This window comes from Dermochelys coriacea, chromosome 1, assembly GCF_009764565.3.
Source record: "Dermochelys coriacea isolate rDerCor1 chromosome 1, rDerCor1.pri.v4, whole genome shotgun sequence".
In the NCBI taxonomy this organism is placed as follows: domain Eukaryota; kingdom Metazoa; phylum Chordata; order Testudines; family Dermochelyidae; genus Dermochelys; species Dermochelys coriacea.
This window is the reverse complement of record NC_050068.2, coordinates 287,735,471-287,750,645: the sequence shown is the minus strand read 5'-3', so window position 1 is coordinate 287,750,645 and position 15,175 is coordinate 287,735,471. Positions and strand designations below refer to the sequence as shown.

The window sequence follows — 15,175 nt, the reverse complement described above, 5'->3', positions numbered from 1 at the left end:
TGAAATTGATATTTTTGTGCCCAGTAACTCAATATATGCTTTGCAGGCTATGTATTTCCAGCCATGGGTTTTACTTTATAATGGATACTGACTATGCATTGCATTTTTTTGGCAATTAAAAAAGACTGGGTTTAACTTGGATGTTGAAAAAAAAATCTATTGCTGTTAAGCTTTTTTTTATCATTCTGTTAGCACTGAAATTTACAATATGCCATGGAAGGAAATGCAATGACAAGTTGCAGCAAGATTTCTCTTCCTATTGGAAGGTTCTTGGATAAAATCCATATTTTTATACTGAAAGATTTTAATTTAGTAGAGCTGCTGCTTTTTTCATAATTGTGCATAATAATTATTTTTTAGGATGACTGAACATTGGGGGAAGGGAGAACAGCATTACAGACTTGGGTGATCTTTAAAATTATTTGTATGTAGCCAATCAAGTGAATGGATAAAGTTATTAAGACAGCTTCATGTGACAAAAGTAGACTGATGTTAATGGATTGAAAGGTGGGATTGTCTGAATAACTTTTTTGTATTCTTTCTCCTAAGATACGTTAACTGTTTTTGCAGTTAGTCATGCACTTAACAACCCCCTGAACGCCACAGACATAAGAGGTATGTCTTCTATTTTGAGCGGTAAAACCTGCCATAGTTGGCTGTATTTTGCCATGTTCCCCCACTCCCAAATTTAAATAACTCAAGTAATGCTGCTTCCGGTGAAGTGAGCTGTAGCTCACAAAAGCTTATTCTCAAATAAACTTGTTTAGTCTCTAAGGTGCCACAAGTACTCCTTTTCTTTTGCAAATACAGACTAACACGGCTGCTACTCTAAAAGCTACTCTATCTGGTTCCCTCATTGGCCTTGTCTAAACTAGGATTTAAAGATGTGATGACAACACATTTAACTTTATTTCAGTGGAGACAAATCATGCTGCCTTTAACGCATTCTAAAGAGTTCAGTATGTGTTAGACAGTATGTTTTCTTTACACTAGAATTTTAGAACATTATTACCTTTAGATACGTGCTGTTGCGTACATTGAAATCCGATTCTAAATGAGGGCACTAGCACACTTGCATATTTTAACAAAATTCCTAGCACACAACATTTCTCCCACTTCTCATTCCATTTCCTTCTATGATCGGATAACAAATGTGAATTATGCCCCCATGTAAAGCAGGGCTTCTCTAAATTTCCTTTGCTGTGTCTTTTTCAATTGATAAGCAACAGAATGAGAACTGCTTCTAGATACAATAAGCAATGTTTCTGCTTGCCCACAAAGACCTTGCTTTAATTACAGGCAATTCTTTGCCTGAGAGTTCCAGCTCACGCTCTTATATATCCTGTTTCATAGGTGACAGTTTGATCTAGCAGAAGTAAAATACTTGCAAGGTCTGACGCTGCTTGAGTTAAAATGAGATGATGGTTAAGAATACATACATGGTTAATCGTGGCTGGCACTAGTATTGGTATATGTAACTTGGGTCATTCTGCATTTATCTAAACATTCATTACATATAATGTGTTCAGACTAAAACTTCATCTTAGTTTAAATATTGGCACTGTTGGAAGTAGTGGTGGGAAGAGGTTCTTAGCTCTTGGCATTAGGGAGAATCTGAAGCTGAGTTGCAAATGCAATGTTGTGTATATTGCGATGGGGCAAGGCCAGATGGCTATAGAAAAGTATTGGGAGATAGCCTGGAGCTAATATATCTAAACGAATCCCAGGTACCAGGTTAAGTGAAATGGAAGCTGCTCCAGGTCAATTAAGACACCTGGGGCCAATTAAGAACTTTACAGAATGCAGGGAGAAGGCTAGGTCGATTGGGACACCTGAAGCCAATCGGGGGCTGGCTGAAACTTGTTAAAAGCCTCCCAGTCAGTCAGGTGGGTGTGCATATCAGGAGCTGTGGGAAGAAGTTGCATTGTTGGAGAGGCTGAGTGGTACACACCATATCAGGCACAAGGAAGGAGCCTTGAGGTAAGGGTGAAGTGGAGCTTGAGGAAGTGAGGGCTGCTGTGGGGGAAGTAGGCCAGGGAATTGTACATGTCATGTTTCTAAAAGGTCAGCTACCATAGCTGATACTATTAGGGTCCCTGGGCTGGGGCCTGGAGTAGAGGGTGGCCCTGGGCTCCCTCCCCTCACCTTTGCCTCCTGTTTAATCACTGAGACTGGGAGACAACAGAGACTGTGCAAGGAAGGATAACTTCTCCTCATCTCCCTCGCTGGCTTGTGATGAAAATGGCTCAGTAGACTGTGACCCTTGTCTCTAGAGAAAGAAGGGTTACGTGCAGGGTCACAGTGAGCCTCCGAGGCTAGCGAAATCCGCCAGGAAACGCGGGACCCACGGAGGCAAGGACAGAGCTTTGTCACAATATGTAAACAGTGCGTACACAAAAGAAATCTTATTCTCCTTCAAGTGATTGTGCGCATACATATTACACTATAGACAGGTGTATTTGTGACCGTGCACTAAATCAGACACTTTTGCCAGCAGTACCATTAGGTGGTGCATGTGCCCCTGCTTTCTAACTCTCAGGCCAGGGCATAAAAGGGACATATTTGCTGCCTCTGTCAGTTCCTTCTTACTGCCTGTGGAGACAGTGAGAGCTCCATATAGCATTTACTTCTGTTAGCCAGCATTCCATAGCTTTAGTGTATACAGGTATAGTTGGTATTTAGTAGTTCAGATAGTTGCTGAAGTTTAGCCGGTTCCTGGAGGGATTTTATTATGGAAAAAGTCCTTGGGTTTTAAACAATGTGCCACATGCTTGGCTGTTTTCTCTGTCACGGATAGGCACAAGAATAGTTTGATCTCTCTTGGTGAGGGACAGATGCTCTATTTTTACCTCCTTCCCCACCAGGACTGAAAAAGAGTAGTCTTAAGATTGACTTTATGAAAGAGGCAATGTGACTTGCACCTCAGCTGGGCCCTAGTTGTGACACAGGGAACTCTAAATCTAGCATGCATTGTCTTCTGTTTCAGCTTTGAAATGTTCCAAATATTCTGACTAACGAAACCTGTAAGTTTTGGTTTTCTCCCAGAAAACTTTCTGGTAAGTCCTCCAGTTTGAGACCTCACAAAGCGAGGTGCTCACTAGTCCTTTCTGAGGTAGCACCATTGATTCCATCTCCTTCGGGACCATTGAGACCAGTGTTTTCACCATGCTGGGTCCTTCTTCCCTGGGTTGATTCAGTGTGCTTTGGCTCCACTGGCACCATCTGTGCCAATACATTTACCTGAGGTGCCTTCTTGTTGGCAAGGGGCTTCTTTGTCTGTCTTTCTTTACCTGTCACTCATTTGCTGCAGCCAACTCCAGTGTTTGCTCCGCTGTCGACACATTGTGGCATCTGACTTCAACAATGCTCCCAGTGCTGTCAGTGCACCCAGCACCATAAGTGTGTTCTGTGGTTATGCTGGCGCCGATCTATTCATTGACATTTGGAATCTCGTGTGTCTCTGATATCCAAACCACCTAGAATCCCAATAAGAACTGTTCCTATTCTGAAGTGTCTTCTGTTTCATCTTTGGACTTCTTTCAGATCACCCTACAGGTCTTCCACTACCAGTCCTAAATACCAGGACTGGTTTCCCTACAGATGTTACAAGTTCTTACAACAACATTACCATGTTTTACCTGAACAAAGAGGGAGGTGCAAGATCACCTCAACTGTGCCAGGAGCCTGTCATCCTATGTAATTTGTGCATTTGTCCCAAAGTTTCCAGAAGTGAGAAATACGGAAGTGGATATCCTCAGCAGGGTTTTCATAGACCAGGGATCGGCAGCTTTTGGCACATGATCCGCTAGGGTAAGTCCCCTGGCAGGCCGGGCCGGTTTGTTTACCTGCCATGTCTGCAGGTTTGGCCAATCATGGCTCCCACTAGCTGCAGTTCGCTGCTCCAGGACAATGGGGGCTGCAGGAAGTGGTGCGGGCCGAGGGATTTGCTGGCCGCACCTTTCTGCAGCCCCCATTGGCCTCGAACAGCGAATGGGCCAGTGGGAGCTGCGATCGGCCGAATCTGCTGATGCGACAGGTAAACAGGCCTGGCCCGCCAGGGGGCTTACCCTGGTGGGCTGTGTGCCAAAGGTTGCCAATCCCTGTCATAGACCAACAGGATTGAGCAATTAGGAAGGATGTTCTCCAGATTTTTCCATTGCTGGGGGTACCTAGTATTGGACTTGTTCACAAACAACCTGAACAAGTGCATGAGATTTTACTCCAGGGCTGCAGCCGACATTCCATCACAGATGCCTTTCTTCTTCCATTGTCCAGTCATCTCCTATATTCATTTCTTCAGCTGTTCTAATTGTGAGGGAGCTCAAGAAGCTGAAACAAGGCCAATCACGATTAATCCTTACTGCAATGGTGTGGCCAAGATAGTACTGATTCATGGACCTCTATCAGCTTTTCCTCCAGTCGCCCATAACTTTATTGCTAGTCAAAGATCTTCTATATCAAAATCAAGGAAAGTCTCTGCATCCCAACCTGAAGGCTCTCCACTTTATGGCATGGATGATCTCTGTTTGAATATTTTCAAAAAAATCGTGCTCCTGAGAAGTTCAGATTATCTTGGTAAGCAGCAGAAAGGATTCCTCTAGAGCCATGTACACAGTGAAGTAGAAGAGATTTTTGATTTAGTTGCACTCCAAGCATTTCTCAAATCTTCATATGGAGATTACACGTGCTGGACTATATTTTACACTTGAAATCGTTAGGCATTTCAGTTAGTTCTGAGAGTTCAGCTGGGTTTTGGGGTGGTTTTTTTTTTTTTTTACTACATCTGCCAATAGATGAATTTTCCATTTTCTTTTATCTGCTCATTTCTCTGTTTTTTGAAAGGCCTAATCAATGTTTACCATCGTGTGTCTGCCCCTGTATGTGTGTGGGATTTAAATCTGGTCCTCTCCAAATTCATAGATGCCCCCCTTTTTGACCCTATGGCTATAACTTAATTCTTTATTGTCTAAGACAAGAGTTTTTTGTGACAATTACTTCTGCAAGGAGAGTTTTAGAACGTAAGGCTCTGGCTGACCTTCCTTTTGCAGTCTTCCATAAGGATAAGGTTTCCCTTAGGCCACATCCTAAGTTTGTCTAGGGTTAGTGTCAGCTTTCTATCAAAACCAAACATTTAATCTGTTGGTGTTTTTCCCAAAACCCCGTTAATCTAAAGCTGAGATTATTCTTTATACTTGGGATGTTCATAGGGCTCTGGCATTCTACTTGAACTGCACTGGAGCCTTCAGAACTTCCCCCCAGGCTTTATGTAGCCTATGCTGGCAGAACTAAGGGTCAATCAATGTCCTTTCAGCAAATCTCGCACTGGATTTTTGACTGCATTAAAATCTGCTACAATCTTGCTAAAGTCTCTCCTACACCGAGAATAACTGCTCCACAAGGCTGTACACTTCATTAGCTTTTCTGAGCAAAGTTCCAGTAGATGGTGTACTCAAGGCAGCGACATGGCTGTCTGTGTGTATCTTTTCCACTCTATGCCATTGTGATGGACGTTCTGGGGATACAACCTGGAACTGGCGTACTGCTGTGCCCTCTGGTATACCAATCTGGATCCCCTCTCACACTGTGAAGCTGTCACCACCTGCAGACTGCTCCCAGACCTGCACTCACACAAACATTTACACAGGCAGGGACACAACCTGCTTCAGTTACATTAATGCTTCTCAGCCACTAATGCACTAACAATAGAGAGGCTCAAGCCAGCCCCGCTTCACAGCCTAGGACCCCAGAGCTTGTCCTAGTCAAAAGCCTGACCAGTGTAAGTTTATTATCCAGTCTGCCCCTCAGAGGACAATGTGCCAGTTTGTTCCTGAGCAGATTCCCCAAGCACTTCTAGCAAAACACACTGTTTTACGTAAAAAATATAAAAACAAATTTATTAACTACAGAAAGATAGATTTTAAGTGATAAGTAATAGCATACACATCAAAGTTGCTTACCTAAAAAATAAACAAAATTGCAATCTAAATTCTATAAACTAGACAGGATTTGAATCAAGCAGTGTCTCACCCTAATGGTACAAACGGTCCACCCATCTTCCATACACAGGCAGGGCTTTCTACTGTCCTGCCTGGGACCCTCTTCCCCAGTTCAGTCTTTGTTCCTATGGTTTTTCCAGATGTTTAGATGTAAGGGGAGTGAGGCCAACTGGTGATTGCCAACTTCCCCCTTTTATGGCTTCTTCCAAGTGGAGGGAACTTCATTGTCCCAAGCAAAGTCCCCAGCACAGTTAGTGGAAAAATACAGGCACAAGATGGAGTCCAGTATCACGTGATCTGGTCACCTGCCACTGCATGCTTTGATGAGTCATAGAAGCCATTGTTTATACATTGGCTGAAGTGCCAACAGGAAAGCTCATCAGGTGAGGCTAAGCTTTTCCCATGGCCTATTGTTTTTGCTTAAAGGCCATTACCTTAAATAGACTCTGGCTAGATTAGATACCCAGGAACAAGCACATTTGAAATGTAGATGTATAGTCAATATTCATAACTCCAGATATAAAAATTATACATTCATACACATAGGATAATTCATATTCAGCAACCCATAACTTTTCCATTGATACCTCACATGACATATTTTGTACAAAATGCATCATAATATCATAATCATATCACTATGGTGAATATGGGGTGCAGAGTATCGTAGACATCTCATGACCAGGGATCCTATAAATCAGTTTGCTATGGAAAAACACAGAATTTGCATTTTTATAGAGAATCTTTAGTTTTACATTTTGTGGAAAAAATAAAAACATATACAGTAGAACCCTGTTTATCCGAGCCTCCATTATTTGGCTCTCTATATTAACTGAACTGGGGTTGACAGTGGGAACCCCAGATTATCCAAATTTTTGATTATCCAGTCTGGCCTTGGTCTCAATTAGATTGGATATACAGGGTTCCATTGTATCAATAAAACATTTTGTTCAACTGATATCTATATATATTCCGGCTAGGGAAACTGAAGTTCAATGTTTCATTTCAATTTTGGAAAAACATGGGTTTTTATGGGTTTCACATCCCTGCTTGTGACGCACCAAATTTTGGCAAATTGGTGTTAGTCTCTGTTTAGATAATCCAAAATCCCTCCATCTGTAAGGGAAATGCTGATGAGTCACCTACAGTGGAATGCACAATCACTTGAAAGAGAGAAAATGGTTACCTGTTCAGTAACTGTTGTTCTTCAAGATATGTTGTGTAGATATGTTCCATGACTCTCCCAGCTTCCCGGTACTACAGACATTACGTATAGTGGTGCGAAGGAGCAGAGAGGGAGGCAGTAGCCCCTTTTATGCCCTCACCAGACAGCAGGGGCACGTGCACGACCTCATTGTACTGCTGGCAAAAGTCTCCAACTTGAATGCACTGGGCACACATACACTCACAGCGGAAGGTATTTGTGCACAACACATCTTGAAGAACAACAGTTTCTGTACAGGAAGTACCCATTTTTTCTTTTGTCTTTGTCAGAGAGAGAACTAAATACTTTAGTTAAGAGAATGATTTGTTAGGACAGGAAGTAGACTCAATCATTTATGGGCACTTTTAGTAGTACTAAAGTCTCCCTGAATTGGCACCATTGATCCAGTCTCAAGACTGTGGGTCAGGTTCTAGATGCAGGAAAGGCAATATTGTAGTGGTTGCTCTCAGTTCTGCCTTCAAGGTTTTCTTCACAAACATGTGTCCTAGACAAATGGAAAATTGAAAGAGTGTTTTGTACAGCAAGGGAAGGGGCCTAAGAAAATTGTGCAATCCAGGCGCCTTACTGATTGATAACTTGGTTAGTAGTTCCGAATTCAGGAACTGGATTACAGTAACTCAGGGGTTCTCAGATGGGTTTGGGACCCCTCAGGGGGTCACAAGGTTATTACATGGGGGGGTCATGAGCTGTCAGCCCCCATCCCAGACCCTGCTTTGCCTCCAGCATTTATAATGGTGTTAAATATATAAAAAAGTGTTTTTAATTTATAAGGGGGGTTGCACTCAGAGGCTTGCTATGTGAAAGGGGTCACCAGTACAAAAGTTCAAGAGCCACTGCAGTAACTAGAGCAGCGACCTTTAAAAAGGAGCTGCTGCTATATAAGTGCTGAAGGGAGCCTTCCTGTTGGCCCAGGGAGGAGGTGGGGAATGGTTTGCTCAGAAGCTGTTGTAATCTGGGAACAAGAGGAATTAGCATCACAGATAAGTGGAACTATTTGTTATGTTTAGGCCTCCTGTCAAGGATATCTTGGTACATCCCCCTGGACCCTCTTCACCTTCCTAGAAGCGATGTCAGAGACCCTCCCTCTCATTGCCATTCTCGTTGAACACTTTCATAGAAGTGGTTTTATTTTTTTTGTTTTGTTTCAAGTTGCTAGTTCCTAGTTTTGTAATTTTCCTTGTTATGAAGGTTATTCATGATTCATGATCACTCTGAGGTGGTGCTCTTCATCACATGGTTACATTTGGCCTGGAAAAGCTATTCTTGCCAACTACAAGACAGAAATGTCGATGTTATCTAGAAAAGGACACCTTGGAACCAGTCCAAAATAATCTTGCCCAGAGACTTGTGTGTTGTCTCATCCATTTCAGGGACAGGTGTTTAAGATAGAGCAGTGTTTAGCTGAAATTTACAAATCTTCTGATATGTATATATTGCACTGGAGTTCTAACACAACATCCTCTGGAAAGATGTGATAGATCAATCGGAAAAATCTTAGAATTGTTTAAATAGACTGAACAATGTTACTTACTATCTGTTACAATATTTGAAAACAATGCATCTGTAAGTACACTGTATGTGATGACATTCATGTGGTAATGACATTTATCATGCACTTCTGACTGTTGCATTTGTACTCTGCCCCTTACTCCAGCTCCACTGCGAGCTGTCTGATCTTTCAAACACTGCAGATCTTCCCACAGCTTACTAAATAAATATTTGTTCCCCCATAGGTGATGTGATCCTGCACAGTTACATGGCGAATACTCAGTCTTGCAGTAGTGACACAGGGCTAAGATCTGGTAGTGCATTATCCATTACAGCTAGAAATAAAAATAATGCTTGTGACATTTAAAAACTCAGATATTTCTATAATAGTTGACCTGCTTTATCTGTAATGTCTGCTCAATTCTCACTCTGTTTTAAGCGTGTAGCCATGAGATAAAAATTTAAGTCTGGTACTGAAAGGTAGCACACACGGTCCTCTGGCCACCTTCATTTTTACTGCCGAGCTGCAGGCTACCAAAACTAAGAATAGAATCCCAGCCAGCTAGCTTAAGATGGAGCATCACATCCTCAGGCTTGTCTCTCTCAGATATATCTGGAAACTAGCAATGATGATGGAATTTCTATTTAATTCAAATTAGGGCCTGATGCTGCTTTCTTTTTTATATCTGTCCGAGCAGGATGCTGCCTTCTGTTCTCTTCCGTATGAAATTGAATTGATCCAAGAGGCTACTGCTCTCTTCAAATCTCTCAGACCCACCTTTATTGTAGCTTATACGATTTCAGCCTACCCTGCTTGGGGCTTCCAGCTGCTACTATAATATAAATAAATACAAATTATATAGATTTCCCACTGTTTAGAAATCTACATCAATTTGGTTTATTCTACTCTGAGAAAAATAGTGAAGTGAAACTAAATGCTCAAGTGCAAGACTGTGTGTATGTCCATTAATTTATTTTAATATGTATACTGAATATTAACTTCATAGAGTTGCCATTGTTACTGCCTACAACCAGCCTTGCACTTTCTTACCTGTAAGGACTTTTATAGGGGAAAAAATGGCTCACCATTTAGTATAGAACTCCCTTATGTAATTATTGAAGCTGTAAAGCTTGGTTTGACTCCAGTCTTCTAATTTGTTCACTCTGTGAATTTATCAGCACATCAAAAGATGATAGTAAAATAAGTGACGGACGATTGGGTTGTGGCTCTAATAACTTTACATGAGTATCTGAAGTCCCATTTGCTGATGTCTGTATTAAACCCGCCAATCTATGTACAATATAGCATTTCAAAAGGTTACATCAGTCAAAATACAGACATGACTTTCACTGGCAGTGACTGGTAAGTGTTCGCAGTAACAATCAATGTCACCAAAGCCCCACTGCAGCTATTTGTACATGCAGTGATTATGGTCATTTAGGATGGGAGTCATAAACATAGTTAAGGAGCCAACGCCTATAAATAGCTTTTGTGAATCCCAGCCTTAATGTCCAACTCTATCAGTCGCAGCACCAAACATCAAGGGGTCACAACCAGGACTGAGAGGCACAGTTGCAATCCTGTATTGTTCAAAAATTGAAAGGGGAGTGGCAAGAGAAGGCAGAAATGTAGCCTTGTGATAGGGCTGATTTAAATCCTTCCTTCCTTTTTTTTTTTTTTTTTAAAGTTATGGGGTATGGCTTAGGGAACATACTCTCAATTCACAAATAATTTTCAAGCACCCTCAAGGGCCACAAGTTTGACACCACTGATCTAAATTATGTCTAAAGGGCAGTGATGCCCAAGGCTGAATAAAATATTTCAACAGCTCTTCCGAGGGCAACTAGTGAAAGGGCTGTTATAGATTGCTGAAATAGACAATCAGTACTGCCGGGGCTTATTTTAATGTTACACAGCTGTACAAAATAAAAAAGTTGCAGTTTCTTGCCCAGTAATAAGATTTCATATGTGTAGCAAAGGAAAGATGCCCCAATTAGACCAAACAGGAAAGAGTTACATTAATTCTAGTGGAAACAAGAAGCAGGCGTGCATCTTCATATATAAAATCCAAATGTTATTCTCTTTATTTCACTAAAGAAATGATTGTTAATTTGGCAGAACAAGATTTGGCAAAAGCTTTGAGAAAAGTAATCCAGTTAATTCCAGAGCAATACAGTTTCCCTCTGCTAAAGGCATTTGAGTACAACTCCAATTCATTAGTTTAATAAATAGGAAGCACATTAGGTGGGTACTAGCCAGATCCAAACCCAGATTTCACGTTAATTAGACAGCAAGTACTAACTGATTTTCTACTTTCCAAATATTCTTTCAAGAATGTAAATGACTTTAAAAAGTCACTAAATCAAACCTTTTATAGAAAATTAACTGTCATTTTTGTGTATTGTGCTGTTAAGATGACAGAGACCGGGTAGCTGTTCAGGTCCAGTGAAACCCCATTAACCTGTCAAGTTTGGTGCTGAATATAAAAAAATACTATAAATCAAAAGAACAGTCTCTGCAAGTATAACTTAGTAAACATAACTTCAACCCATTTTGAGTCAGTCGTTGTTACCCAGGGCACATTAGCACAAAACATGCAATTTAGTAAATTTCCAAGTGTGGTGGGAGAAGTACAGGCCTCAGTTGTGCAAAGATTAGCAGGGGAGTAGTCCCATTGAAGGCCGGGGCTAGCTGTAGTTAAGCATAGGTGTGTTTGCAGGTTTGGGGCCATATTTAGGTATTACACCTGTAAAACGCTCTGCCAATTTTTGTAGTTTTACAAAAGACAAAACAAAACAACTCCTTTTGCAGGTGTGAAAACCCACCCCACAGAATGGAGAAATGACCCTGCATAAAGTGCTGGCAAAGGCACATAGTAAAACAAAAACCTCATTCTCTCTCGGGCTTAGTCTAGTCATTTTAGGTGTTAGTTGGGGACAGTCAAAAGATGTTTGCTACACCCCCTTTCCAGGCAGAAGAGGGAGTCTTGACAAACTGCTGAGATCCCTTTAATCATTAGCAGGAGAAACACTTCTTTTGATACAGGCTACATAAGGGGTATGGCGGCAAGTGCTCACGAGTGCTACAGCATGATCAGGGGAAGGAAAAACTCACTCAGTCATGCTTTCTTAAGCGGCATTTAGAATAAAAGGGATTTTGCTAGATGCAAATCCGTTCCGTCACTTCAAAGGGTCGGCTGTATACAGTATTTTTCACCTGTTCATCCTACAAAAGGAAGTGCTGGGTTTTAGCCCAAAGTTAGGAGGCTTTTGGGATAAGGGAGAAATTTGATAGCACATCTATTTAAATAACTACACCTACTAACTGAGATCATACAGGCCTCTAAAATACTGTTGTGAAGAACAGTCTAGGCACTATTGTGTGCATTTAACAGCTGAGGTAGCAGGAGGTGAAGAAACGCTCTATTTAAAAGGCATTTTTGCTGTAACCAGCCAGAGGTGCGCTAATCCCGCGCCGCCAGAGGAGAAGGGCACAGGTGACAATTTGCCAGCTGCCCATGGCAGCACCAGCAAGAGCTGCCTGGCTGATCCTTAGCAGGGCTAGGGCTGCTTGTCAGGGGGAAGTGGCAGTTCCTTGTCATCGGTCTCCTCCTCCCTGCCCAGCTCAGAGCGCTTCCTGGGCTCGGGGGTCTCCTCCGCCCACCTCCCCACTCTGCGCACCCCCTTGGCCACCTTGGGTGCATTCCTGCAGGGGTTGTGGTCGTAGATCACCAGCTTGAGGCCGGGGAGGTGAGCCAGGCTGGGGAAGGACCTGATGGCGTTCCGATCCACGTCGATCACCTCCAGGAAGGGCATGTGCAGCAGCACCGGGGGGAAGTCAGCCAGCAGGTTGCCGGAGAGCCAGATGGTGCGCAGCTCCTGCAGGCACCGCAGCCCAGCAGGCAGCGTGCACAGAGCGTTGGAGCCGGCGTGCAGGGTCTTGAGGAGGCTCAGCTCACACACTACCTCGGGAAGGTAGCTCAGGCAGTTGGACTCGAGCCACAAGGTTTTGAGATTCTGCAGGAGGCTGAGCTCCTGGGGCAGGTCGCAGAGCTTGTTGTTGCCCAGGTAGAGGATGCACAACTGCTTCAGGGTGCACACCACCAGGGGCAGCGCTTTGAAGTTGTTGAAATCTAACGCCAAGATCTGGAGGTTCTGCAGCTGTTCTAGCTCTGGGGGCAGCTGATGCAGGTTATTGTCACTCAGGTACAGCTTGACGAGCTCCCTGAAGGAACAAACATGCAAGGGAAATCTCCTCAGCTGCCTGCTGCTCAGATCCACCGTTCTATCAATTGGCATCTCTTCAAGGTCTCCCAGGAGATATTTCTGACAGTCATCAGAAGGGATGAAGGCAATGATTGCTCTCAGCGTGTTGCCCATACTGAAACTGTCTGCATTTAAAATCACTGCTACCATGTGGAACCCGGAGCATCAGGAACTCTCCCTGGTTTCTACTTTGTGCACTGTCCTGCTGGTATTTCCTTCTTCCCGTTATAATACACAGTTTACATGGCAACAGTCATTAATCTCAAGAGCTCTGAAATGTTGCTGATAACCGAATGAGTGCTTGGTGATGGGAAGTGCAGACAGCCTGACTTTCGGAGAACAGGTCTCTCTCACACACAGAAAAGAGGTCATCTTCCCTGTGAAGACTGTAAAAGTTCTAAAATTGCACTACACTTGACCAAAAATAGTTTCTCAAATGCTCCCTGCCTCTCTGTAGATACAGCCACACTGTCTGCGCGGCTGGTACCAGCGCTGGGGATTGGCTAAGGAAAGTAAACATCACTGAAGAGTGAATTTTTAAACTTAATTTAAACTAAACATTTAATCTTGTGGCAGACTGAGTGGGAATGTCAGATGGAATCTGATTCTGTTTAGAATACCTGTCAAGACTCAACTAACTTTCCAGACCAGTGGAACTTTTATGGAGTTACTTTGTGAAGTGCCAAATACACATTTGAACAGTGTGACCTGCCACCCAATACTTATCTCATACATTTAAGATAAATACTTGGCAAAGTGCTCTTTAGCTGCCTCAGTATTTACTTTCTTAATTTAACTGTATTTACTAGAGCTGCTGGGACTTTTAGCTGTGTGCCGTCTTTTTGCTAAATTGCATTTTGGTTATACTGCCTGAATCCCATATACAACACATTCACCATCACAACATGCCTCCATTCTTCTAACCTCCTGCCACTGACTCCCAGTGTCTAGCTGCCCTTTCATCTGGCAAAAGACTTTGTAATTAAATCAATGGCAATGTTTTCATTGAATCTCAGGGTTGGAAGGGACCTCAGGAGGTCATCTAGCCCAATCCCCTGCTCAAAGCAGGACTAATCCCCAATTTTTGCCCCAGATCCCTAAATGGCCCCCTCAAGGATTGAATTCACAACTCTGGGTTTAGCAGACCAATGCTCAAACTACTGAGCTGTCCTGAGCTTAAATGTAGTCAGTTATGGATTTATACGCAGTAAAACCTGCCTTAGAGACCACCTCTGAAGAGAGATCACCTGTCATGAGCGACTGCTTGCAGATGCCCCAGACATGCAAACTTTTGAAGAGAGACCACCTCTTATAAACGACCACTTTTGCTAACTCCGATGAGTGGTTGCTCTTGGCGGGTTTTACTGTAATACATTCACTGTTATTGCTAATTTAGATATTCAGTCTGCAAACTTTGGTGCATAGCATCCATTCATTTGCATAGGACTTCCAATCTTTAGAGAGCAGCTCAATAAATGCTTTGACCTCTTGGGTGATTCTTTCTACAACATTCTTGCAAATCTTCACATCAGAGGTTCGGAAGAACTTTGATTTTTGAAAGAGCATTTCCAACAGATGGAGTTGGATGTTTTTGGTTTGATTTCAGTACACACATCAAATGGTAGAGTTTTACTCTTTATCTGCATCAGTTGTGATCGAGGAAGGCTATTTTCTTTAAAGTGTGTACAACTACTTTCCAGTAGCACCTTCAATGTGCTAGGTGCTGTACAAACACAAAAGAAATCATGGTCGCTGCCTTGAAAAGTTACACTTAGTGGCGATGGTGAGGAAAGACGGAACAAACAGAAGATAGGTAAAAGGGGAAGAGCAAACAGTTAAAGTGGCCTCAGAGCAAATGTCTACATCCTGGTCATACAAATTTGCATTGATACTGTTTGTTTTTAAATGTACTCTACTGGCAATTCCAAATTATCCTACAGCCAATCCATCATAGTTAGTTGTACATGTGTCATAGTAGAAGTTGGTCTGTAGCAGGGATTTGAATGAGGAGAGGGCAGTGATGTGGGGGACCAGGTCTTGAGGCATGTTCCATGCAGAAAGGGTGCTATGAAAGAAGGCCTGAAGACACTGATGGGAGAGACAGATAAGTGGCATGCTGAGGCTGGATTTACTGGCAGAGCAGAGTGGACGCTAGTGGATCAGGGTGACTTGAAATGAGATTCAAGCTGATAAGCAGGAA

The 15,175-nt window shown here is 42.6% G+C and overlaps 1 protein-coding gene across 1 annotated transcript; it reads right to left on the bottom strand.

The window, feature by feature from the left end:
• Positions 1-10,394: 10,394 nt before the first annotated feature.
• Positions 10,395-13,173, bottom strand: LRRC10 (leucine rich repeat containing 10). Its single transcript, XM_043493484.1, has one exon. The coding sequence runs from the start codon at positions 13,123-13,125 to the stop codon at positions 12,271-12,273; it is 855 nt and encodes a 284-aa protein (XP_043349419.1). The 5' UTR covers positions 13,126-13,173; the 3' UTR covers positions 10,395-12,270.
• Positions 13,174-15,175: the final 2,002 nt, after the last annotated feature.